Source organism: Eutrigla gurnardus (genome assembly GCF_963514095.1).
Source record: "Eutrigla gurnardus genome assembly, chromosome: 3".
Lineage (NCBI taxonomy): Eukaryota > Metazoa > Chordata > Actinopteri > Perciformes > Triglidae > Eutrigla > Eutrigla gurnardus.
In genome coordinates, this window is record NC_139917.1 from 25,093,844 (window position 1) to 25,121,638 (window position 27,795).

The following is a 27,795-nucleotide window of genomic DNA, read 5'->3' on the forward strand; positions in this document are numbered from 1 at the left end:
TGTGCTTTTGCAATATACCTCAACTTTATTATGTCATCAGAGGAATGGCTTGTTAAATATGCCTCTACGCTTTGGTTAATGGTCTGTATGGCATCCTATAAGAGATAAGATAAGAGAGACTTCATTGTCATCCATCTTTATACAGTCCAATACACTAGCCTATAAAGGAATGGAATGTGATTCTCCTGGTCCCTGGTGCAAAACAAAAAGAATGGATGATGCAACATTCCGTGGGAATAGATCAAACAGAACACGTTTGCCCTGAACACACATAAAATGCAAGAGTAACAACAAGATACAGAATCGGCACAAACAACACAAAGTAAACACATGTATGCAAACGGTATGAGACTTTGTTTTAACAGAATAGACACATAGTTAATATAAATGAGAGTACAAAATATTAAATAACTTTAAGTTTGTTATTTTTTTCAGCTGTCTTTTTAAACATAAGAAAGTTAATCAATTATGTCAATTTGTAGGCCTACTCTTCAGCATTCCCAATAATCACATTTTCTAAAAAAAAAAAAAAAAAAAAAAAAATATATATATATAAAAATAGAGAGAGAGAGAGAGAGAGAGAGAGAGAACGAAAAAAAATAAGCAGATAATAATTTGAATGCTTTTCCAATTTTCAGATGATTAGAGGAACTAAGGGGGTCACTGCTTTACAGGCAGATCTATACACTGTAATTACTGGTATCACAAGTTTGAAAGATACACAAATCCTATCTGTCTCTATGGGTTTTATTGTCTTAATCAGCATTAATAAATAATGTGTATGCATCAGATATTTTGAGGTAGAAACGTTCGGTCCAGCTGAAATCACAGATCACAGAATTTGTTATTACCGTGGACATTAACACCCGCACTTCCTGGATCCGCGGGCCAATCACAGCTCTGCTGCCCATAACGTACAGTGACGTAGGCAGCCGTGGTACTTCCTCGTTTGTTTTTCTGAGCTGAACCGAAGCACAGACGCTCAACTACAGAATGCATCTGTCCAGGTAAAAACACCACGATTTAATTGTTTTGGATGAACCCAATGTGTTACATCACCGTTACTTAAAAATGTGGGCGTTGGTTAAAACGGTAGATCTCCTGTGTTTTTAGCCGCTGTCAGTCAGCGGTGCTGTATTGCTCGCTAAGGTTAAATTAGCTAACTAACTGAAGTGTAACGGCTCCGTGTGGACCCACGAACCGTCCGCTCCGGTTCCGTGAACGCAGCAGTTCGGCCAGCCAAATGTCAGCGGAGATATTTAGCTGTGGCTGCGCACACCGAGGTGATGGTGTTTACAAAACGCAGGCCACACCTCTTCACTTTGTCCCCCGACAGCAAGCTAACGTAACCTTAAACAGAGTTACAGTTCACACTTCAGCACAGCTAGCAAACGAGGCTCACATTGAGCTAATTGTGATTGCGATATTTGATGATAATAATGTGTAATAAACGTATCAAACAGTGTCATTTGACTCAAAGCCAAGTTAGGGGTGTTTATAACCATAACAGCGTTATTCATGTTCTATTCAGTCGTTATTAAAGGTGGTATTGCAGTTAATTTCTAACATTGTCTTGGACTCTTCTCAGCATGCAACACCCAGTACACTCAGCTATATATATATATATATATATATATATATATATATATATATATATATATATATATATATATATATATATATATATATATAATGATCAGCCCACCTTCCCTCATGAAGGTTATGTGGTTGAGTTTTTTCTTTAACCTGTCGAGGAACTTTGATCGGTGATTCATTTGGCTGTTGAGTTGTATTGCATTAAAGTACTGCCAATAATAATAGTGATTATGTTTATTCACTATATTGATTTACAAATATCCAGTGTTGCAACTGTAATTCTAACGGTATTATTATCATAGGATTTATTACAGGGCCTTTGCATTTGACTGCTTTCATTTTAGCGAGGTGTGTTAAAATCAAATTAGCAGTCGACTGCAGGCAGCAGATACTAGAATGGTATTTCTGTTTCCGTTCTGTTACGACAGTGGAAACAGACAGAAAACACCTTTAAACAGATGATGAGATGCAAATCAAAGTGATCAAATCTGGGGCAGATGTCTGAAGTGTAGCCATGATTGTCCTTTGTATGATGTCACGTCGCATGTTTCTCATGATGTTCTATTCCCATTTGTTTATAACCAGCAGCAACCCCAGTCAGTAACGTGCATGTATTGCGTTGCATGTGGATTGACAGTAAGACATGGCCACGTGGAGCTGCTTAAGCCGGGATTACACTGACTGGGTTTATTTAAACACACTGGCCTGTTCTTCTGCCGTACAGCTTACATCGTTCTCACACACAGCCACACCCTAAACCCAGAGTTTATCATTAAAAAAAAAAAACCTTCAGGGATTCACACATGGAGTGCAGAGAACAGTGTGTGTTCCCAATGAACAAAGATGACGTAATTACCCCGTTTTTTGGTTTCTTCCAGGATTGGACTTTACACGAAGAGGAGAAAGCGGGGCTGCTCTAAAGTCTGAACATTTCTTTGTCTTCCTCCATCCCGCCATCACTCTCTCTGCCTCTTCTGATTGGTGCTCATCTCCCTCTCCCCTCGCCAACATGCTTTGTTGGGGCAACGCAAAGGATGGGCAGTTGGGTATTGGTACTGAGAGGAACCCGATGTTCGAGCCGAGGAACTGCCCCGTGTTCAGTGGCAGGGGACTGATAGAGGTAACCTGTGGAGGACAGCACTCGATGTTCTTGCTGCACGATGGAAGTGTGTACACATGTGGTTCTAACAGCTGTGGACAGCTGGGCCACAGCAAACCAGGGACCTCCCCAGGTAAGCGTTCGGTGTGGACAACAGATTCGCTCATCTTTTATTAATCATCACAAACTGTAGGCGGTTTTCGAGCTCCTTTTAGAAAGTTTTGGCTTTGGAAGCTTTGGAAAGTTACCAAAACAGTGTGAGGGGAGCATGACGTGTGTTTACAAAGGCTGTTTGTATCGGTGCTTGGTTATGGGATCACCGGTTATGCTAACATGCCGATCTGATATCGTTGACATTATACCTGCTGTAAGAGCAGCATGGTAGCATTGTCATTGTGAGCATGTGAGCTCTGTAGTGTTAATTTGCTTGCTTGTCTGTAGATTATTTGTCTTGTTTCAGTGCAGCAAACATTAATGTTAGAAATGATATTTTTGGCTTTCATTTCTCAATTCAAATCTCAAATACTAAGTGACTTGAAGATATAAATAGGAAAAATGTATTCAACTCAAAGACATATTGTGTAGCAGTAGCTGGACTCGCTGTGTGTGAGAAGATCTCATGATGTCATGGTTCCAACTTGATCATTTTCCAGATAATCTTTGTGTAAAATTGAAGGTTTCCAAAAAGGCAGCATCATGTCTTAGCCTGTTTCGCTGACTTGTCTTTTCTCTTTGACCTGGATGATTTAAAAAAAAGCATCAACCAAAAATGTGCTAATTGGATAAGCTTCTAATGTACAGTATGTGATTGTATTATACATAGAATTTAAAGGCAAAGCAAACATTGCCATTTCTGAGAGGGCTCATGGCATTTCTAGGAGATTTGAAACAGTCGTGGCTTGTGAAGTGACTGCAGACAGTGGTGGGTTTTGTTGGCATCATGTGGGTGGAAGTTTGTGTTAGTATGTGGGTGAAACTCTAACGACAATGAACAAAACGCTGGACTCACTGGACCCTGAGCAAAAAAAAGGCCTTTTCAGTAGAAGGTTCACACGAGATCATATCCCTCACTTGATACTTGATAAAATATACATTTAGTAACTTGAATATATCTTATTATTAGCCTTAAAAATGTGGACTTCTGATTGAAATATTTTCAAATCATATTATAGTATAAACTCAATTGAAGCCGCAGTATCAGATTGATCATATGTTTGTAATCGTTTTAATCGTAGCATGTCTAAACCGGTTCATCTTCTCTATTAAACCAGTTCTACTGTATAAGAGGAAACCACACAGAAATCTCCTACACCACCTGCACATTTCCTGATGATCTGCAACACAGTATATCCTCCTCAAATGTGCTTCCTGCTGCATTTCTGTATTTTCTATGGCGTATTTTCATAAAGACAAGCCCTCTTTTGTACATTAAAGGTATAGGTGATGTGTTTTCTAGTATCATACATTCCTAGCTTCTGAAACCCAGGTGTTATGACGATATTACATCGGTACATGTTTTCTGCCAAGGCCCACTCTAAGTTTGAGCTGTCCAAAAGATGAGCTAAAATACCCACGCTATGGCTTACATGGGTTTGGTCCATGAGGGCTGAAGAATCTGTTTCAACAGATCCTAACATTAGATACGATTTAGATTCTGTAGCTTGCTAACTGGAAGGAAAGGTGGTTTGATTTTTGAGATTAATTGAAAAATGTAAATGAAAATCCATACATCTACAGTACATCCTGTTGCTGATGTCTGACGCTCTTCCTCCTCCTCTCCGCAGAGCTTGTAGGAGCTCTGGATACTCAGACGATAACAATGGTGTCGAGTGGTCGGGCCCATTCAATGGCGGTGAATGAGCATGGGCAAGTGTTTGCATGGGGAGCTGGTGAAGGGGGCCAGCTCGGTCTCGGGACTGCGGAGGCGGCTGTTCGTATTCCCAGGTGACTGAGTTGCACCCATGGACCCATGCAGCCAAAATACAAATCCTATGAGAAAGAACATGATTTATTCATTTATTTAGCTGTTAAGATGCAGTGAATTGCCTGCTGTAGGACAGTGAAAGCATTTAATGATATCTCCTGAGAACTGGTAAAAAGAGGGGAACACATTCGTAATTTTGCAGACATGGTTTATAGTTTGATTAACATGTGTTTTTTTTTTCTTAGGTTGATTAAAAGGCTGTGTGACCAGCAGATCTCTCAAGTAATGTGTGGGAATCAGCACTGCATTGCACTTTCTAGAGGTGAGAAAGACACAATATCTATAGATTCTCACTCATAACAGATTAAACTATGTATGAGATTGCATCTCAAATTCATCTTGATTGATAAATTGCATTGTATTTTGGTTCTCTACATGTTTGATTATGGGACTGAACAGAATTTAAGGTTTTAACAACCTATTTTTTCAAGATTATTTTTTTTACATCTAACCTTTATGTGACAGTGATGCAGAAAGGCTGAGTAGAGATGTTGCAGATAGTCCCACATCACTAACATAATGTCTATGTGCCTGTTCTGGCAGTAATTGTTATCTATGCACGGTTACCTATTTTTGCTTCTGTCCTTTCCCCTGTCAGATGGCCAGCTGTTCACGTGGGGCCAGAACACCAGCGGTCAGCTCGGTCTCGGGAAAGGAGAGCCGAGCCAGCTGTTCCCTCATCCCCTGAAGTCTCTGGCGGGTATTCCTTTGGCACAAATAACCGCCGGGGGAGACCACAGCTTTGCTCTCTCCTTGTCCGGAGCAGTATTTGGCTGGGGCAAAAACAGAGCTGGACAACTGGGTCTCAATGATAAACAAGGTAAGCTACGGCTTTTCAGAGCTTCAGCGCTTCCATTTTTCATTTATTGATATGTTTTTCTCTCTATTGTGTGCTACTGGTACAATCAAGAGAAACTCCGAAACAGGGAATGAATGCCTCCTGCTTCATCTACAACTGCATGACAGCATACTCCCTGTAGGAAAAGGGCAAGGCTGCCTGGCATTCAATAGACTTATACCCCATGGTTGTCAGCGAGTCGGTGCCCTTCGTAGTTGGAGGACATCGGACACCTTTCCCAGCAATTTGCATCTCGAGGGCACCTCTCTCTGCAATGACATGATTTAACAGTTTAATAAGGACTTTTATAGCAACTCCGTCTCCTGGCCACATGATGACATGACCGATGTGGATGTACATGGATACAAACTTATCAGAGCTGACAGGGACACTAGACCAATAACATCTGTTGCGCGGATGTAGTGAAACCATACCAACATTACTCAAGCATCCTGGAATCAGTTTTGAGTTGAGTTTATTTATTTAGCACACAAATTTCAATGGTGCAAGGAGGGAACGAAGCCGGTTGGCTTGTACATAGGTTCCACCCCTATAACAAATTACAACAAGACAAATTTCAATAGCTAACAAATAAACATAAAAAGGAGATAAAGTGCATACATGGTCAATGTTATGTGAGCAAAAGAAAACAGAAATGAGAAAAAAATAGAGAGATAAAGTGCAAAGTAATTCGGTAACAAATAAGGACAATAGTTAGAGAGAGATAATATACAAAAAATTAATTAATTAATTAAACTCATAAAAGGACAGAGTAAGGATGTGGGATATGGAGAGAGTGAAAGAGAGAGAGGAAAGAGTGGGAAATTCAAGAGAAATTGAGATGTATTTTTAACTGCTTTTTAAAGAGTGAATAAGAAGAAATGGATCTTAATGAGGGAGATAGTCCATTCCAAAACATTGGACCTCTGTATGTCATATTAAACTGATGGTGTGATGTGCGGATAAAGGGTAAATATAGAGTAAGATTATTACTGTGTCTAGTGCGGTGGGAATGTACATTATGAGTGAAGGTAAAGAAATTTTGAAAAGTGACCGGGAGATCTTGATTCTTGTAAATGAACTTGTGAACAAACAAACAAATCTGATAGTTATTCAATTTGTGAATTGGTAGAAGAGAATACTTAGTGAATAGTGGTGCTGATGGAGCATATCTATTTGAATGTGAGATGAATCTTATGAATCTCTTCTGAATAGTACATAATTTCTTGAGATGTGTAGGAGATGTAGCTGCCCAGACCATGTTACAGTAGTTCAAATAAGGAAATAAAAAACTATAATATAACGTTAAATGAGCAGAAGAATGTATAAATGGGCACACTTTTCTTAGGATGCCCATCATCTTTGTTAATCTCTTGCAAACAAGGTCTATGTGATTTGTCCAATCAAGTCTTTCATCAACCAATATTCCGAGGAATTTGGTAGTTTTGACTTGGGTCATTTCTATTCCATTAATGTATAATTTAGCTTGATCTTTAGGATAAGACTTGTTAATATTGCAAAAGATTATAAAGTTACATTTCTTCACATTGAGTGTTAGTTTATTCAGTTGAAACCATTTTGAAATTGAAGATAAATCATTGTTCACAGAATCAATCAGATAATTAAAATTATTATGAGTTGCTATGAGGGTAGTGTCATCAGCAAATAACACAGGAAAAAAATATTTACAAGATAAAGCTAAATCGTTTATATAAATCAAAAATAATAAAGGGCCCAAAATAGAGCCTTGAGGCACCCCGTGTAGAATACTGGACTTGGCAGAGGAGTGGCCATTAAATGTCACATATTGTTTTCATCGTGTGATTAGCCCATACTAATCCCTGAGAGAACTCTCGTCTGTCATTCTGGTGGGTGTTGACATCCCCCCCCCCTGCAAGCCCCTGTCTGGGAAGCACAGCGTTGGCTGGCTGAGCAAATTTCCTGGAAAAAACAATAACACCTTTGCTGAATGCTTACGCTCATATACTAATTTCTGTGAGCAGGTCTGCCTTCCCCTTGGTTAGACTCTGGTGTCTTGACTCGTTGGATTCTTGCTTTGTCACAATACATTAAGTTTGTACACTGTCTGGCGCTTAGGAGAGTAATGGAAGGAACACCTCGTTGAGCACAAACGCCTTTGCAAGAAAGGCCGTTAAACCTGCCACGGAGGAATCCAAAGCCAGGCTGGTGCATGACTCAAGCAAGATCCTTTGACCTGTCCATGTCTCCCCGGCCCCGGATCTCACAAGGGTTCTGACTCATTTTTAATCAGTCTGTCTCTGAGTGCCGTGTGACACTTTTTCCCCCCCAAAACATCCACCATTGTCCCAGTTCCAAAGGAGGACTGAATTGCATGCCTGAATGACTAGAGTGACCCATTGCTCTGACATCTGTCCCTCTGCCCCCGACCGCGCAATACGCATCGTGCCCTACCTTTTACCTTCTTGTTTCTTCTTCTTGCTGTTGGACAGTTCAGTGGCAGATGAATTGCCACTAAAACACTAGATTGAAATGCAGAAGTTGCCATGTTGCCTTAATTGTGCCACCCATTCGTAAATACATCCAGTGTATAACAGTGTGACCTTGCTCCTCAGACCGCGCTGTCCCGTGCCACATCAAATTTTTGAGATCTCAAAAAGTTGTTCACATCAGCTGTGGAGATGAACACACAGCAGCCCTCACAAAGGTATGAATACAGTGTTCTCAGTTAAAGGATCCACATAACATGAGAGGATCTTGCTGCCTCCCATTGCATGCCATTAAATGTTAATCCCGTCTGGTTAGTTAGGTCAGCTATTAGATTGTTGGGAGTTCAGTTCCAGTATTCTTGCTCTATTGTGACCTGCTATTTATGGCATGTGACCTTTGTTGCGTAGATAAAAATCCAACTCTTATCCCAGCCAGACAGCCCAACCCACACCTAGAAAAACAGTTTTACTTTGACTAACTGCATTACTATTCCAAGAATGTCTGTCTCAAAAAAACAACAGAAAATAAACCCTGTGTTGTGTCTCTGGCAGGACGGCGGCTTGTTTACATTCGGTGAAGGCTCATGGGGTCAGCTGGGTCACGGCTCCACCAATAATGAACTTTTACCCAGACGAGTGTTGGAGCTCATGGGCACTGAAGTGTCCCAGATCACCTGTGGCAGGTAAACCTGTTTCGCCATTTTACTTTTGCTACACCTGTACAATCTGATGCACCTCGATACAATTTCAAATGCAAAAGTTTTATTGTACTGCATTCACTTTAAAAAGGTATTTCAAATTTGAACACAAAAACCAAAGATCACAAAGGATCATTGGATTGTCTTGACTTAGATTGTACCTCATGTATCAGAGGCTGGTTCTGTCCCTCTGCATCCTGAATCTTGCGTTTGTCCTTGTCAGGCACCATACGTTGGCCTTCGTGCCCTCCTCCGATATGGTGTATGCGTTCGGTTGTAACAGCCACGGCCAGCTGGGCACAGGAATACTGGGGGATGCAAGTAGCCCGTTTCCCGTCAAGGCCAGTTCCCTGACTGGAAATTCTCATAGAACAGGTAAGCAGAAGACTCCAGACAGGTTTTGCGTGCCTACTATGTCTACTTTCATTATAGACAGTAAAAAGCAATAGGGTCTCGTTGAAAGAATACAAAAACCTGTACCAGATTTATTATTTACGACATGAGAGATGAGCTCAGTATTCATTCATCCATAGAATTAGAATAAGATGCTTTTTAAACGCTGCAAACAGAGAGCTGAAATATTATGGGACATTGGCCTTTAGCTATAAGGCATAAATAAACCCTGTGTATCATGGCGCATTATGCTTTGTCACAAATGCCAAATTTGTGACTCATCATCGTTCTCTGCATCACACGGTTGGACGGAACAGATGTCATGTGATTCATTCATAAAGCTCTCCTGTTGAAGCGACCTCACGTCTCTTCTCTCGTTTAAGTGTAGGAACCACAGAACATCCCAGTAAATGCTTTGCCTTTAGACATCCGTCTTGTCCACACTGGGGGCAGAACTGGTTTCAGGTACCAGGCTTTTTAATGGGATGAACTGCAAAATGCACTCAGGATAGATTCTTGCATTCCCCTGGGAGATATAAAGCTTTAGCTTGTAGTCGTGTTATTTCTGTTTTGCTGAAGGTGTTCTTATGAATCTTGTTCTCGCGTCCCCTCTTAGGAAAAGAGATGTTAATCTCAATGAAACTGCCTGATTAAGAAAAACAAATAATAACTAAAATAAATGCATTTTTGAAATCAACGAGTAACTTGTTGCAGCTGTCACTCAGATGGTAAAGTCTCACGTTGGGTGTGGCGATGCTGAGGATGAATTACTGAGTTAATAATTACTTTCAGCGGCCAAACAAACAATGAACCAGTCACTATAAAATCTACTGGGTTTGTGGTATTTGGAATGTCAGAGATCAGCTTGTGATGTGAAAGTGTGATGTAATCCAGTGTGTCTCTTCAGGCTGGCGATCGATGCTTGATATTATCCTTTACCCTTCGTAACTACGCATCAGCAGTACACTCAAGGTCCATTTGTAAAGCTTAATCCATACAAATGCATTTGATAATGCTTTATCTTACAATGAAAAAGCAGAAAAAGCAACGCTCAATAACTATTGGATAAAGTGTTTTAAATGTTGGCCAGCTAACACTGTTTTTCTTCCCCTTCTTTATTGGAATCAAAACAATATACAGTGTCCAAAATCATCTGCGGAGGCGACCATAGCTTTTTATTGTACTCTAATGAACAGGTATGTGATTTGATTCTCTCACTCTCAAGGTTGTTGCCTGAATTATTATTGTATTGTATTTGTATTAGACATCATATTTGTCTAAAAAAACGGTTTTACTTTTAGTCCCGTTAATTTCTTTCAACAGAACTAAAAATGATTCCTAATGAGATAATGAAAAATCTCTGGTTGGTTTAATACATGTATTCCCTTCCCTTCAGCCTCACCATCAGAATCAAACCCTCAACAGAAACCTTAATCCAATCAAATCTACAACAGAAAAAAATATGCATCAAAAAACTATTTCAAAATGAAGCGTAATAATAAAAAGAAGCGCCCCGAAATAACCTCTTTTGTTTCTGCTTTCCATTGAATCACTTTCAGTGTTTCACCACAGGGTGGCATTAACGTCTACACTTTGTCCAGTTCTTATAAAGGGGCTGTATATAGAATAGATGTCTGGCACAAATATCCAGCAACGTGTCCAGACTGTGCGCTGATAAAGACATGACACACATTCAGCCTCGACAGTAGAGTATTCAGACTTCATGTGTTTGTTTTATCTCCGTGGAGGAAGGAGACACAACCGAGACCGAAGCCCAAATGTCTCCGTGCTGAACTATGGAAGCACCGTCAGTGCAAACAAGCCGTTATCTTGTCTCTGTTTTTTCTTCCTCTCTGCAGTGTTTTGTCCCCCCAGAAGACTTCAGAGTGATTAATGTCAGTAAATCAATCTCCCCCATCAATTATGAGAGATTAAATTCATGGCGGTTAAAGCTGACGTACAGCACAGATTCTAGTGTCACAAAGTAAGTCAAATAACGGAAGTTATTATTCTTTCATGTGTTAGATTGTACTGTATTTAAAATGTTTGTTCTCTTGTAGATGATTATTATTAAATGTTTTACTTCACACAATACTTCATTTTGTTGAATCCTGAAGCTCTGATTCATGTTTTTGTGCTCAGTGACATCATAATTCAACTCTCCTCCACGGCTTGTTGGAACGCCAGTTTTTTGGATCAAAGGTACGAAAATACATAGAATTTTGAAGTACTTGATTTTACTACTCTGAGTACAAATTAAAGAAATAAAGAGGTGATATCATCCTGGGAAGTGATTCAGCAGGGAGCTCACAGGGTCCACGTCATGATATGCCTTATCCGCCAAAAAAAAATAAAAATGCTGATGTCCAGGGCAGGGAAAGATGCTATCTGTTTGGTTACTGAGTGATTTCTGTGACCAGTCGCTCCGTGTGAAGATGTGTTGGCTTTTCAGTCCAGACTCATCAGCAGATACTTATCGTGTCCAGAGGATGAACTGTGGTGGCCATCAGGGTGGAAACAGAGTACTTCATAATGTACTGTCTGTAATTTGTTTCTAGAGATCACAGAGAATATCAAGCCTGCAATAATTTAAGTGTCAAGAGTCAGATAATTGATTGTTATACCACATGAAAGTAAACTAATAGCTGGCTGGAGCTGTATGAATAAAACACGTCTAAATAAATCAGTTTAACATGCATTCGGACATGGTCAGCAAAAATATTAAGTCTACATAAACTGCAGTTGGGTGCCGAAAAACCCGTTTCTTGTTTGAAGTGTCATAAATTTCAATGTATTTGTGTTTCGTTTGGGCGCTGAGTTCTCAAAATAAAGTGGATGGGTGCTCATACTCACTGTGAACGCACTATCTGCATTAGTGTCTTTGTTTGGCAAACAGTCCCCACGAGATCAGATCTGATGTCATTGTGTTATGGCTAAATAAAACCTGTGATATAAGAATGCGAAGGCTTACACTGTAAATAGCTGCTGTCCTTCATGCTGAGGTTTTGTACACACTATCTTAGGCTTTTCCTCAAGGTCCCTGAATCTGACAACGGACTCATTTTAAGGACATCATAGGTCATTGACACATGATTTTTTTTGGGTTTTCAGTGATGATGTCCACTTCAAAACCAACCCAAAGATTCCAGGCATCGATCTCAACTCTGTCAGAAAACTATTTGAGACACTCAGTAAACCGTCTTTCTCTGGACTTCAAGAACAGGTATTAAGTGGTTTTAAAAATTGTACATAAGGTAAAAATTAAATTAGGAACTCGTTTGTTACACAGTATTGGATAGCTAACTTGTTTTGCTTGTTATGAAAGTACATCCGCCACAGATTCATGGCTCAAACTGCAGGACTGAGTCATAACCTCTAACATTAGCTCAGTAATCATAGGTTCGGCGTTCATGGTCCGCCTCAGCCCAGCATGAGTTATAATGCTTGTGGAGACGGAGGCCACGTTTTCTAACCACTTAAAGGCCCTCCTTAAATTAAATGAAGCATATTTTTGATCCAAGCTGATTTGGGATTTAGAAAAACATCCCATTCATTTCTTTGTTTGCTTTCAACATATCATAACATTGCAAATTTCGAATACTTTGCGTATAACAGTACATTTTGCTTCTCATATCTGTGTATTCAAACGTATAAATACACACACTTTGTTATACATGTCCTCTCTCTTTCTGTTTAGGCCAGCAAGAGTTTTGAGAGTCTGTTGATCCCTCAGCTGCAGCGCTCCCCTCCTGACGTCGAGGCCATGAGGATCTACCTCATCCTGTCTGAGTACCCGGCCCTGTTGGACTCCAAGAACTACATTCGCCTCACTATCCCCCTGGCAATGGCTATCCTCCGGCTAGACGCCAACCCCAGCAAAGTATTGGGTATCATACTTGCATGCACACTACAAGTTTCTTTTTGGTTTTTTTTATATACCGATCCAAGTCATTTCAAATAGATCCAAATAGTTTTTGTTAGCAGATCCTGTCATATCAACACCATCACACCACTTGACTCGTCCTCTACAGCACGCCAGCGACCTCATCCACGTCCTCGCACCGATGCTCAGCCTGTTATCACAAGGAACGTTTAAGATACACCACCATAAATGAAATACAGCCTGAATGATGATGGATTTTTTAGGCCGATACACAGAGAAATCTTGCAAAGCTTGTTTTTGGTGTCTGGCAAATGGCTTCCTCATTGTTAAGATATTTGAGAGATAAAAGCGTGTGATTCGGCCGTACATTTTGGACAGACTCCTCTACTTGCCGTGTCAGAAAGCGTGTTTAGATGCTGTTCGAACATCCTCAGAGAACGTAGTTCGATCAGCATGCTGACACCTGCAAACACATGCAGGAAGGTGCTAGAACACAAACATATTCACACATATTTACTCGTTGTAGTTGCTCTGTAATTTAATTCAGGCTCTTTCCTCTGTCCCTGCAGATAACTGGTGGTGTTTCGTGGACGGCGGCGTGTTCACCAGAATGGTCGACATGTACAAGAGCATCGTGGTGTTCATGCTGACGGGAGGCAAGGCGCTGCTCGTGCCGGTGTTCTACGAGAACTATTTTGTTGCCACTCTAAGGCTGCTGGAGAAACTCCACAAGGTACCCACACAGCTGCAAACGGGACTTTCCTGCGTTCAGTGCAGTCCTGGGAGGAAATGTGTTTTTCCCCTGCTTGATAGCTAATCTATAGACTACTGTGTTGAACCAGGTAAACTTAAAGGCCCACCATGTGGAGTACAATCGCTTTTATATCCCCGACATCACCAACCTGGTGGACATCCAGGAAGACTACCTCAAATGGTTTCTGAGTAAAGCTGACATCGTGAGTACTGACATTGTTTCACTTCCTTGTTACTTCTCCTGAGGCTAAACACACACACACACACACACACACACACACACACACACACACACACACACACACACACACACATTACAAAGCTCATGTCATTCTTAGTGTCTGCAGAGACGGTGAGGAATTGAATCCAGAGCTTCTTGTGGGTGTGTCACTGTTTGTCAGTTCTTGCTGTACAATGAATGTTCACAGACAAGTCCTTATAACTTACTTGGACATTGGAAGGATTTCAAAAAAATGTTTTTTATTAATGTTGCTGCACTGTCAGTCAGGTCAAATGACTTTGTTTTCTCTCATTTTATTTCCTAGAAACAATCATCCTCCCCTTCACAGGTACCTGATTTAAAGATTGAACTTAAACATGAAACATGACATGTTAGATTTGTATTTAATGTTATTACAGTAATAAGTATGTTTACTCATTTTCCTTGCAGGGTGACTTCCCCTCAGTGAACCTATGTGCCTACCCGTTCATACTGAACGCTCAAGCCAAGACAACCATGCTGCAAACGGACGCTGAACTGCAAATGCAGGTCCCTGCTGTTAATGTGATCTCCATCAACAGGGGTTCGATTTGATTGTCCTCAGTGTTTTTCTACTCTATTTGAAGGTTGACTCTCAACCTGTGACTATTCCCCAGATGGCAGTAAGCGGTGCAAACCTGCACAACGTCTTCATGCTGCTCACGCTGGAACCCCACCTCGCCAGGAACCCTTACTTGGTGCTCCATGTGCGCAGGAACCATTTAGTAAGTGACACACTACGTGAGCTCACCATGTATTCGGATGTGGACCTCAAGAAACCGCTCAAGGTGAGAGCTACGACCAAAGCTTTCGAAGGTCAGCGTAGTTCTACATTTTTGATAAAGAAAACAAGCTTTTTGTGATCTCCTCCCTCCCTCCTTCCTTCCCTCCCTCCTTCCTTCCCTCCCTCCCTCCCTCCAGGTGATCTTTGATGGCGAGGAGGCCGTGGATGCAGGTGGAGTAACTAAAGAGTTCTTCCTGCTGCTGTTAAAGGAGCTGATGGATCCTGTATATGGGATGTTCACTCATTACAAAGAGTCCAACCTGCTGTGGTTCTCGGACAAAGTAAGTCATGATGTGAAAAGACTCCTAATTACACCTATTGTAAGTTGATAAAATGAATGACTGCAAACATATTAGCTGTGTTAAATGTGGTGCAGAATTCGAGACAACGCCCATGGACGAGTCGGCAAAAGCTCAAAATGCAGTTTAGGGTTTGAGATGATGTTTCTGTTTTTTGGTTGGAATCTTTTTTTTATTTTTTTATTTTTTATTATGATTTCCAGAATATGTGCTCTGGCTGTTATTTGACCTCCAGCTGTACTTTCCAGGTCCAGCTTCTGTTCCTATCATTAGTGATGATATGTCAGCGGGAACATTCAGGTTTACAAAACACTTACCTCTATAGAGGGAACTTTAAGTACCACTGCTTACTGCTTTCTGTGACAAACCAAATTGCTTTTTTGAGGACCTTAGGACAGTTAAATACACACACACACACACACACACACACACACACACACACACACACACACACACACACACACACACAGATACAGAAGCAATGACAGAAGCATTTATTTATTTTTTGGTTGAAGGACAGACAGTTGAAAAATAGTATCATAATCATCAACAAGCTCCCAATGGGCTGGAATTTGAAAAGCCTGTCTAGTAAATAAATAATATATAGATATAAAGTGAATGTTTATGTCTCTGCTTCCACCGTGATGACAGTCACTGTGACAGAGACATACAATTATTATGTCAATGTGCAATGTACCACTTTGTAAAAAGAAAAATCGTGAAAAAATAAATGAATAAAAAATGCTTTCCCGTGTTTCCAGTGTTTTGTTGAGCAGAACTGGTTTCACCTGATCGGGATCATCTGTGGTCTGGCCATCTATAACTCCACAGTGGTGGACCTCCACTTCCCCCTGGTTCTCTACAAGAAGCTGCTCAACGTGTCGCCGACACTGGAGGACTTCAAGGAGCTCTCCCCCACCGAGGCCAGGTAACCTGTCCTATGAGCCGTGACTTTGATTTCCTGTTGTGCTCAAACACACATAAATAGTGTGTCATCTGCTTACATAATAATCTATGACTATTGATGTTGAGTCCTCTTAATTCTACAAGAGGGGCTGCACACGCTGTAGTCACTATTAGAAACACCATTTTAAAAGACTTGATTTTTTTTTTTATATGACATGCTTTTATTCGGGTCGGCACACTAGTAACCTCACACTGATAGGAAAGATAATACATGGTTTGAATAATGTGTTGTTGAGATTAAATTGATGTGTTTTGTTTTACTGCAGAATAAACTGGGGTTGGGGTCAAAATTGTAATGCCGTGGTATTTGTTCCTCTTTCACTAATTATCGTTTCCTTTGCCAGCTACACTTCCTCTTTCCATGTTTCCTGTGTTTTGGTGGTAAATATCCAGCATGTTGTTTACAGGAAAACTAACACAACACTCCCTCTGAGTCATTTCCTGTGGTATTACAAGCTACCACTTCACTTTTTAATCTATCAGACAATTCCTACTTGATCCATGCAGCTGTAGGGCGGACGCACCTAATCCCCGGTTCTCATTTTAACAGGGACAGGGATTCCAACCTAAAGGTGAATGTAATAAACTGACACGGTAGAAAAAAGCAACCAGACGTGTGATCCCACAGTGTTGCAGATATTTCTGGATTGTCAACAAATCCTCAGCTATGCATGATGGTGATATGCATGAAGGAGATATATGTTTCCTATGAGATACTAATTAGTTTCTTACCTCTTACATTTTTGATGATGGTGATTCTGACCTTTGCATTTGTTTTGCGTGTGTCACACTAATAAGATTATTAGTGTGTTTTCCCCCACTGACACCATCATGTGTTTAATAGTGTTGCTTCTTACATCCTCTCCTGTTTCTTCCTCTGCAGGAGTCTACAGCAGCTTCTAGACTACGATGGAAGTGATGTGGAGGAGACGTTTCTTCTCAATTTTGCCGTAAGTGTAACTTCTCACTGTTTCACCGTCATGCCTTTAAGGCCAAAAACCCACAACATGGCCGTCTCTTAATACTCTCTGACTTCACGATGCTGTCTGCAGCTGTCTGATTCAAGCCTTTTGGTTTCTACTGAGGATTTAAATCTTTTTAAAAGCCACTAATTGGGTTTTATTTTAAAAAGTGTGTTTGTTGGGCACTGTTTTCAGTTGCAGATTAATGTACAGATAATGATTTTTTTTACTATTCTCTGTTAATTCCTTAATCACATGCATGTTACAAAACAAGATAGTTGTGTCCATGTGCCCAAAATTCATGTTCAATTTGACTTGTTTCTATTGATTGGTTGTATCTATTCTCTATACAGGCTTTGGCGATACAGATTATATTTGTGGATGTGATGTGATGTATTTTCTACACTTCACTCCCGCATAGTTAAACAGCGACAAAACTCCAATCCATGACTCTTTGTTGTGTCCACATCTCAGATCACCAGAGAGAACTACGGCATGACAGAAGTCAAGGAGCTCGTTCCCGGAGGAGAGAGCATCACTGTGGACAGAAACAACAGGTGAGGCAGCTTAAGGCAACCATTTCATCAGCCCTCCCATCACTCCATGTCCCATTTTAATAAACGACCTTGTTTCATGAATATTTTTAATGCTCTGTTCTTTCTAAAAGACAAACAGATGACTCTGTGGTTTTTAAATATATTGTTTTTCTAGCACTGAGATTATCACGCTGCTCACACAGCTGGCGGCCCGTGTCCCGTTGTCCTGACTCAAGGTCACGTTCTGTGTTTGAAAACAAAGATTTCGGTATTTTAGTCGTCCCGCCGCCGCCACCCTGTTTCTTCAGCTCGTCCTTGTGCCAGCGCCGTTGATTACGCCGTCATGCGGAGGCGTCCGCAGAGAGTTATGGGGGCCGCTGGCGGTGTCAACGCGTCTGGCTGCTGGTGTTGAACAGATGGCGACAGCAGCGGTGACCCAAGTTGTTCCTGCAAAATCCCATCAACACTCAGATATAGAAGTGTATTAAGAGAATTAAAAGAGAAAGCGCCGTGGTGTAGAACATCCAGTGAAGGAGACGTGTTGATTTAGACTGAGGGGTATTTCATCAGAGTGTTTGCAGGGCATCACGAGTCATGTGATCTGGACAGTGTTGTTTTTGTTGTCACTAGTATGTGTGCTGGTGTGTTACACGAAGCTACAGAACAGGTTTTCCTTGCAGCCCCATTTTTCTTGAAACTCAGTAAACCAATATTTTTGGAGCAGGTTACTTCCTTATTCTGATGCTTTTTCTGTTTTTACATGATGTTGCAATGCATGGCAAAACAGCAAGTCAACATTTTAGTAGTAGTTTATTTTGTATGAGCAGTGGAAGTGTTAAAAAACCTCCAATGATGGCTGTTTCTGATTGGAATGGTTAATACTATGGAGGTTGTTTTTTCAGGTGGTTAAGTTAAGAAGTCAACCTTTGATCCCCTATTTGATCCCCTATTTCTACAGTAAGGCCTCACTGAGAAAAACAAATTCAGGTTGCATGTGTTTTTTATTCAGCCTCCTGGGCGCCTGGATAAAAGTATTGGATTAAATCATGATCAAGTTATTTGTAACACGAACACACGCGTACAGACAATGGAGGGGGAAGCGAGTGTTTCCAGTTACACCTTGAAGTCTGGATAAATCCTTATAAACGGATTTGTGAGGATGCCTCTGCAGTGCAGAACAAATGAATGAATCTAAGTGTTGACCGTGTGTGTGTTTCAGGAAGGAGTTTGTGGAGGCCTACCTACTCTACGTGTTCTCAGACTCTGTGAGTGAGCAGTACTCGGCCTTCTCCTCCGGCTTCCTGAAGGTGTGCGGGGGGGAGATCCTGTCGCTCTTCCAGCCCTCCGAGCTGATGGCCATGGTGGTCGGCAACAACAACTACAACTGGGAGGAGATGGAGAAGGTCAGTGTGGGGGTCTTAAAATCTCTACTTGGTCGTAGCAACAATGAGTTACTGTCCAGCAGCAGAAATTCCAAAGCGTTTCCTGTTTGTGCTCAGTGAGCACATGTAAAACTCATATTGGGTTTAGAACAGAAGCTCAGTGCACACAGTGACACAAGTGTGTGCAAACTGATATTTGTGGATATGACGATGAGGATCATGTATAATTGGGGCAAAGTGGAAATTTGACTGATCGGCAACATCTGGAGAGTTAGTCCCAGTGCTCACAGTGTAAGAGTATGTTACACTAACACAGTGATGAGCAGCAACACATGACATCATGTGAACTTTCACACTCCTTCACTGGGAAGATTTGTTCAGCAGCTGCAGGTTTGGAGGACACATATGACCTTTTTGTGCCTCCGAGCCAGCGACAGCTGTGGGCGGAGGCGTTTTTGGGTGCCTGGGGGGGCATTTCTGTAGACTTGCACTCAAGGAGGAACTGATTGGATATTGTTAATCAAAATTATAAATGTCAAGGTCATCACAAAATATGTTTTTGGCCATTCATCTACAGCTTTTTAATGACAATTTTACAAATGTAGGATGAAGTATGACGTGATGACATTTTGGACAGAATGTATACTGCAACTGGCTGGTGGTGGTCAAAAAGTCATCATGAAACAACGTATTCTAGCAAAAACATCTTTGATTAAAGTGTTTTTATGGATGGTGCTGATGGTTTACTAATTTTGTAGCTTGGAATCCCAACAAAGATGGGATGTCTTGACATTTGGTGTCATATATTTTTACTAGTGACAAATCTCGGATCCTTATGTAAGATAAATCAAGGCAAGGATGTTGCTGGGAAAAGCTTTTCAACGCTAAATCTTTCTCTTCTCAGAATGCTGACTACAAAGGGGAATATACAGCCACTCATCCAACAGTCCGATTGTTCTGGGAGGTGTTCCACGAGTTTCCTCTAGAGAAGAAGAAGCAGTTCTTACGTAAGCATTTTATTGCCTTATTGTTCAATGTGCACAACAATGTAAATCTCACGCCCTTTTCCTCCAGCATCTTTATAAATACTGGAAAAACTGCAAGCTTCAACTAAAGCCTGAACATGTGGACAATAATTTCAAGAGCTTTGTCGTAAATCATTCCAGTGTGATGCAAGGTGAAAAAAATAGGACCTTTCCCACATTGATTTTCAGTCATTAGCTTGTTGTAGAGGATGGAGGTTCAATCCCCAGTTCCTCCTGTCCACAAGTCACAGTGTCCTTGAACCCGAAAGTTTTATGAGTGTGTCTGTGTGTGCATATAAATGCAGCCATGTAGCATTTATGCAGGAATGTGTGGACCATTTTCTGCCTGCTCTTGATTCTAAGTGTGTCTCCTGCCTACAGTGTTCTTGACCGGCAGCGACCGCATCCCCATCCACGGCATGGAGAGCCTGCGTATCGTCATCCAGTCCACCACGGCCGAGGAGCACTACTTGCCCGTGGCTCACACCTGCTACAACCTGCTGGACATGCCCCGCTACCAGACCAAAGAGATCCTGCGCCGCCGTCTCACCCGGGCCGTGGAGCAGTACGAGGGCTTCAGCCTGGTCTGAGGGAGGGGCAGACATGCAGTAGTTTTAATGCACTTTAAAAGCAATACGACCCCCATGTCGGTGTCAAAGGAGTGTGATGGGGGGTGTCAAACATCTTGAATCTGAAAGGTCTATCTATGTAAATGCAGAGTATTATTGTTTTTATTGTTTTGGGCAAGGTTTTTCAACCTTTTAGGACCATTTGGAAGATAATTTAAATGCTGGTGTGTGGATATTTATTTGAAATGAATCACAATCCTGAAATAAAAATATGTCAGATCAGTCTCAATATTAATGAATGCACGCAGCAAGATTCACAAATGTATACATTTATGTATAATTGTATATAAATGTATACAGAATCCACATATATATATACATTGTTTTAGCACATGTTGGCTAACGTTAGCGTAGCTTTATCTTGGTTTGCCAGCTGAAGTAACTTGTCTCACATACTGTTTACCACTTTTATTTCTTTGGTTTCCGTCAGTTGAGCAGAGCAGCACAATAGCAGTCGGGGCAAAGTTACAAATATCAAGTGGTAAACCAACACATAGCTAACGTTAGCGTTAGCCAACTGTCCTACATATTAGAAGCAGAGTGGTGGTTTCACTTCAAATACTTCCAAGGTGAAGGGATAAAAAGGGAAAAGTCCGTAGAGATCAAATCGCCAATGTTAGCCAATGCTTACGTTAGCTTAGCTATAAGCTATGCTTTGCCAGATGAAGGTCTTTCTTTCATCATCGTGGTTGTGACCTTCAATACAAGGTTTATGGGTTGAAGGATCATTTGTTATTGTTCTTCAACAGGGGGTTGCTGAATCCCTTTGGATCCTTTAGGGGATCTTTACAGGCTTATCTGCCCACATTTGGTTGTTTCCGGTAGATTCCTTTCCACCCTGTTCCCAGGTTGCCACCAGTGTGCATGACCCTTGCAAAGGCGACCTCATGTGATTGACTGAAAAGGCATTGATTGGCAACAGATAATTGCGTGCATCACAAATTTTGTTTTAATACTTTTTTATTTTTACATTTATACACAAGGATAACAATTTCTGTGTGCATTGATAAATACTTTTGTGGAGAGAATTGTTTATATAAATCACAAAATACATTTGGGAATCGTTCTGTGCACTTTCATTAATATTGAGACTGATCTTACTCCTTATAAAAATGACATACTTAAATTCACATGACAACCTCAAATCATTTTTTTTTTTAAACCAAAGCCAAGAGCAAGAGGTTGAGAAACTCCGTCTTTTGGGGTTTTTGTAGTTTTACTTTGGTTTTCCTTTTTTGCACAGCTGTGTATTTTATATTAAACTGCTTAAATTCTATTTTTTGACTTTAAAATAATTACGTTATTACCTTGAGATAATATATCTGCTTTTGTTACTTATAATTTAATGAGGAACCGTGTGTAGGATTTAGCGGATTTATGGCAGAGATTTAATAAAATATTCATAACTATGGGTTCATCAGTGTGAGACATTGAATAGTGTTTTTGCTACCTATAGTAGCCCAGAACAGCGTTAACGTTTTTACATACCTGAAGGCCACAGAAATTCTCCCGAGACACTTGGAAAGGGAGGGTTAGATGCAATCTGCAACCTCACCACCAGATATCACTAAATCCTACATATTGCTCCTTTAATAAATAGAGTGGCTATTTTTTGACAAAGTATATTATGTATATATGTATGTAAATAGCACTTTGAATATAATCTTTACCCTTGTTATTGGGTGTTTGATGATTTTAACGGGAGAATATTCAGCAGGCAGTAAGGTGCTGGATGAAACATGGGTAATATAATTTGCAAACCTTTTGTTTCTTTTGCTGTGGATCACGGATAGCTGACTTTCTTGAACCTGCATTCAACAGTGTTGCCTTCTACAGCAAAACCTACATGAAAAGCTGACTTTTAAAAATTAATTTTTGTTAGTGGTTGTTTGTGTGCATGTTCTTGAGTGAAAGCAAAAACCTGATTGTCATTTTTGAAAACTTGTCAGTTTGGGGAAATACACCTAGCTTTCTGGCAGAGAGTTGGATGAGAAGATTGATACATTCCAGATCTATCCATTTAATACAACTAGCAACTGGTCGCTACCAGCCAGTTAGTTTAGCTTAGCACAAAGAGTGGTGACGGTGTGAAACGGCTAGCCTGGCTCTGTCTAATGGTAACGAAATACCAAAACTGTTAAAGCTCACTAACTAACGTGTCATATCTTGTTTGTTTAAGCCATAAAGCCATGAGAAACGCGATATGTACCCAAGTATTTCTTCACTTTGATCGGTGTTTAAATGCGATTCTGGGACCTGACTAGGAAATAAATATCATATAGCCACTGCAAGCATGAATTATTCATTATTATTAGTATAGCATGGGGCAGTCCAGAAAGATAAGAGTTAGAAAAAATTTGGGCACATAACCCCACTTAAAATAAAGAATTGTTGTTTTTAGACTTCGGCTTTTGTATGGATTTTAAAAAGTGCTAGCTGACAGATTTTTGTAACACCTGGACAGAGCTAGACTAGCCGTTTCCCCAATTTGTGGTCTCTAACCGGCTGCTAGCTGTAACTTCATATGAAGCTAACAGAGTTTAGCTAATGGAGTTTAGCTAACAGAGTTTAGCTAACGTAATTTAGCTAACTGAGTTTAGCTAACAGAGTTTAGCTAACCGAGTTTAGCTAACGTTGATTAGCTAACGTTAAAATTGAGCTGAAACAGCATTTCAAGAGTATCTAACTTCCGTACCGTGACATATTTCTGGATGAAACAGGTTAGCCAGGTGGGACATACAGTTTGGGAGGAATTTGATTTAAAAAAAACTACCTTCACGAACTTCTCTGGTTCTCAGAGCCAAAGTTGCAGATAGATGTTATATTATTGGTGTTAGTACGAGCAGACGTAAGCATGCATCATATTTTGTTTTCCAGGAAGAAAAAGAAATTGATTTTTTTTAATTGTTAATTAGATGCACATCATGACCCGGTGTGGTCTTAAGGGTTAAAGGGGCAATCAAAAGAAAATTCAGCTTGACTTTAACTCTCAACCAGAATGTGAATTAACGCATGTCCGAAAATGTCCTTTAATACTAAATATATAATCTTTGAAATGAATAATCGTAATTAGTTTGTTGCAGTTAATACAATGTGGTATTTGTGCAGGACAACATAATATTGAACAGTGTGGGCAGATAACCTCTTAAATACTTTAGATACCATCAGTTGTTGAAACTGTATATTCATAGCCCTGATACTGTATTCCTACAGACAAACCTCTTGATCAAAACTGATATTTAATTAGGTTGTGCATTGGCGTGAAGTGTGTGAAATGGTCTTGCAGTTAAATAAATATTTTTTATATATTTCATACAGTGGTCTCAAAGTGACTTCAGACAGTAAATGTCTTGACGTGCCCTGACTAAAAGGTCACACTGACGCATCCTTTTAGCAATAACAGCCTGAATCAGCCCAGTCATGTAGTGATGACGACGACTCTGGGTTATTCTTGGAAAAGGTCTCAAACACTGGACTCTTCCCTGAGATGTTTTTTGGGCAGTCCAACTCCTTGCTTTGGTCTATACTGCATGCACATATACGTTCATTCAGTATTTGTCTAATTAAAGCTCATATCTCCTGAAGAGTTTAGTCCTATGCAAAAGTTTGTGCAGCCCTTGACCTTTTTGAACCTTTTAATGTGAAAATTTTCATTATTTTTCTGAAACCTACACAAAAAGGTCTCTGTTTCAACCAACTTTGAAATAAAATAATAAAGTGTTCCATAATTGCATTGTTGGACAGAAATGGTTTTATTAGCTCTGGCTTAGTAGCTAATTTTACAGGATCGTCCATAAGGTTGGAATAATTTGCAAATGTCTTGTCTTTTATAGCGCCAAAAAATTTTATGCATGAATTCATTTCACCTGGGTAATTGGACACATTACTGTAATCATTGCAACTGGTCAAAAGCGATTACATTTAAATAGGAATAAACAGAGTATTGCTTCTGAAACAAAATATTCCAACTTTATGTACAACAGTGTATTTACTTGCTCTGCTTTCCTCTGTCTTATATCACTGTAAACTGAATATATTTGGGCTCTTTGCCATTTCTTAAACACTTTTTTTTAAACAAATCTATCGGGTGGTTAAATAAAAGTTGTACACTGTGCACATGATGAATTTTCTTCACCTCAAAATGTCTACACATTCAATTCAGTCACTCAAAGAGAATCCACACAGCCCAGAAACTCAGTAAAAATATGATTTCATTTATATTATATACAAAATACAAATACAAGTTATGTACTAAAATGTACACACTCAAAATTCATTAAGCCTTGCCAGTGTTTACATTCAGTAAAAACGAAATTCACACTGATAAATCATCCATTTTGGAGAAAGGAAGGATAATGTACTCGCTCACAGAAATGTAAACATACACAAGTGATCTATATTTACAAAAGAAACAAACAAGTTGATGAATAGACAGACTGCTGGGAAAATCTGAGCTTTTAGTGACCGTTTTCTGCCCTCCAGTCGTCCCACAAAACGTTTATCAATGTGAGCAAAAGCATACCAGTGATTTCAAGATGAGAAATAGCTTATTTGACAGGAAGTAAAGGAAAAAGCACATCAATGCATAAAATATACAGTCAAATGCTAAAGTGTGTACCAATGATCACAAAAATACACTGTTTCATTATGAGCTATTTTGGTTCGCAGTTTGTACTGTCACGGTCTTTGGGTTGTATTAAAATGAAAAAAAAAAAAAAAACATTTCTTTTAGTGAGCAAATACTAAATTTTACTTCTAGAGAAGCAACAAAAGATTATTTCAGATATTATATGCTGGTCAGAACTGAAATAGAGAAAGCTCTTCATTCAGTGAATACTGTTAAGCTGATTGAAGTTATACAAATAGTAACGTCTCCCTTACAAAAATACACACACATCTTGATCAAAAACTCCTTCTCAAAAATAGCAATCATCACTTATCTATTGTTTGACTCACAAGGTTTTTTCTTTAAGACTTCTACAGTAAAGCGTGAGAAAAATATATTTTTTGTTCTGATAAAAACATTCAAAAGGATAGAAATAAATTATTAGCGATAAAAGTGTGATTCAATATTTTTTGTGCATCTTGAGAAACGTCCTCTGATGAAGATGAGGTTTTCGTTAAGAGGGGAACTTCTCAGCAGTTGACTTTGAATGTGTTACGAGTTGGCGGCGCTCTGCGGGCTCCAGAGGAAGGAACCAGCAGAGCTTGACAGAACGGATTAACAGGTGAGCAGCACCGATGGCAGCGAGAAGAAAAAACAGGTCTTTTCTCCAACAGGGTGAAATGTGTTTGACTGTCTCTCTGAAATCCTTTTAGAGTCTTTATTTAATTTGTTTTTTATCTCAGATGAACTTAGCTGCGTCTCTTTTGCTGATGAGGACTTCCAGCAGCCGAAGTTTGGCTTTAACATGCTTGTATTCGTTGTACTCGACTGCCAACGGGGAGCGGTCCTCCTTCTGCACATTTCTATGGGAACAAGACAACAAACATTAAGAAGGTTACACCGCGGGAATCGCGTGTTTGTTCATTACAGCTTCTCTCTCACTTTCATGTCAATGTTCTTTTACCTTCCGTTTTGTCTAAAGAACTGGTCCTCAAACTCTTTCAGGTTCTTGCGGAGTCTCTTCTTCTCCTCTCGGCTCTCTTGAAGTTGCTCCACAAGTTCCTGGCTGTAAAAGAAGAGTAAAGATGTATCACATGTCATAAAGCAATGTGAAAATACTCAATCACAGGTACAAAACGCTATCTTATTTAAAGGGCAAGATCTTTAGAAAAATTTGTTGTTTTTTTGTAAAAACCGCTAACTCCACCTGTTAAATAAATATAGTGGAATAAAAAGTACAACCTTTGTCTTTTAAATATAGAGGCAGAAGCATGAAGTAGCATAATGGAATAATAATGGAAACACTTAAGTGAAGTGCCTCAAAATTGCACTTAAATACAGTACTTGTGTAAATTTGCCACCGCTGTTATGCGAGAACAGTCCTGGCTGTCTTCCTTTTTTCCAGTAACTCACGTGGTGGCGGAGTGCAGATTGGACAGTCTCATGTCCGTCATGTTCTTAGAGGATGACGGCTCGTCCACGGGCGAGATGAAACCGTCCCCTTCCTCCTCCATGTGGTCCAGGAAGCTGAGCACGCTGAGGTCGGGCCGGACGGTCACGGGGAACTGTGTCTTCGAGTCCCCGTCGTCCTCTGAGCCGTCCTCTTCCTCCTGCAGAAACACGAGGAGGTCAAACGGTGGCCCGAAAGGACGAGCAGGCCACAACGTGCTGTGGCGTTACAACCGAGGCTGACGGCCGGCTCTCCAGGCTCAAACACCGCAGGGCATGACGGTCGTGCAGTGTTAGTCACCAATGCTTACAAATCATCACGGTGCAGCAGCACAATCCACTTCCATGACCCTTGTTTTTGATTCATGTCCATACCCGTTAGTATGTGTGGATGGAGTTAATGAGGGCAGTCAACTAGAACACACACAGTCCACCGAGAACCGACTTTATATAAAGTCCTGGAACGACTACAGCCACACGGAGCAAACATGATTGAGTTCTTGATGACAGTTTCTCTTAAAAACACACCCAAAAGAGTCATTCCACTTCAATACAGCGTGAGTCTTATTAAATAACGTTGACCATCATTTCTTTTGCTTATTATAACATCAAAGTCATTACTGATTATTAATCAATGTGTGTTACTAAAAGTACAACAATAATTCTACTGTCATAAGTGATGGGCAACACTTTAAAAATAAGACCCAGGTTGTAATAAACCAGAATTATGCTTCAAAACACAACATGTACTCCTCAAAAATCACAGGGCAGTTCAAACATCAGATCCAGGCAGCTACTGATTCAACGTCTCTACGGGAGCTGGTGGCAGGAAACAGGCAACCGCCCAATCAGCAGGCAGCAATCAGGTTCATTAGAAGGGTGGATGGTAGTTAAATGGGGGGGGGAGGTGGGGTTGGTGGGAGGTGGGGCGGGGCGAGGGAGCTGGCGACTGATTATTCAAGCAGCAGCAGCAGCTCTTCACCTTGATATCATCGAAGAAGAGCGCGGTTTCGCCCTCAATAATAGGCTGAAGGAGGGGACCTCTGCGTTTGCTGGAAGGAGATCCCTGTGGTGACGGTTAAGAAGGAGGCGTTAACCACGGGGAGGCGCTCGCTAGTGTTCGCAAGAAGGCCACGAGGAAACACCACACTGACGAAACTTTTCTATTATATTCAACCCAGAAATT

The 27,795-nt window shown here is 40.4% G+C and overlaps 2 protein-coding genes across 5 annotated transcripts in view; one reads left to right on the top strand and one right to left on the bottom strand.

Annotated features, from left to right (window-relative positions):
- Positions 1-918: 918 nt before the first annotated feature.
- On the top strand, positions 919-24,287 carry herc3 (HECT and RLD domain containing E3 ubiquitin protein ligase 3). Of its 2 annotated transcripts, XM_084006099.1 has the most exons (25): positions 919-1,007; positions 2,475-2,828; positions 4,480-4,639; positions 4,865-4,941; positions 5,278-5,499; positions 8,112-8,203; positions 8,538-8,668; positions 8,907-9,058; positions 10,217-10,272; positions 10,936-11,060; positions 11,219-11,278; positions 12,188-12,299; positions 12,774-12,963; positions 13,529-13,692; positions 13,802-13,915; positions 14,258-14,281; positions 14,383-14,481; positions 14,589-14,759; positions 14,893-15,036; positions 15,816-15,982; positions 16,904-16,970; positions 17,457-17,539; positions 18,738-18,921; positions 19,805-19,907; positions 20,307-24,287. In XM_084006099.1, exons 2-25 carry the CDS (start codon positions 2,606-2,608, stop codon positions 20,513-20,515), a joined length of 3,129 nt encoding a protein of 1,042 aa, XP_083862225.1. In that variant the 5' UTR covers positions 919-1,007; positions 2,475-2,605; the 3' UTR covers positions 20,516-24,287. The 2 variants fall into 2 exon arrangements, with proteins under 2 accessions (XP_083862225.1, XP_083862226.1); XM_084006100.1 differs by lacking the exons at positions 16,904-16,970; positions 17,457-17,539; positions 18,738-18,921; positions 19,805-19,907; positions 20,307-24,287 and adding an exon at positions 16,365-16,822.
- Positions 24,288-24,747: 460 nt separating this feature from the next.
- The window catches only part of fam13a (family with sequence similarity 13 member A), a 43,894-nt gene continuing 40,846 nt past the window's right edge, over positions 24,748-27,795 (bottom strand). For 2 of the 3 annotated variants that reach the window (XM_084006097.1, XM_084006096.1), the window contains 4 exons: positions 27,592-27,675; positions 26,574-26,770; positions 26,125-26,226; positions 24,748-26,023 (listed from right to left, as the gene is read on the bottom strand). In XM_084006097.1, coding sequence (XP_083862223.1) covers positions 25,900-26,023; positions 26,125-26,226; positions 26,574-26,770; positions 27,592-27,675 — 507 coding nt within the window. In that variant the 3' untranslated portion in view covers positions 24,748-25,899. The remainder of the gene's footprint in view (positions 26,024-26,124; positions 26,227-26,573; positions 26,771-27,591; positions 27,676-27,795) is intronic. The other variant, XM_084006098.1, reaches the window with a different exon arrangement.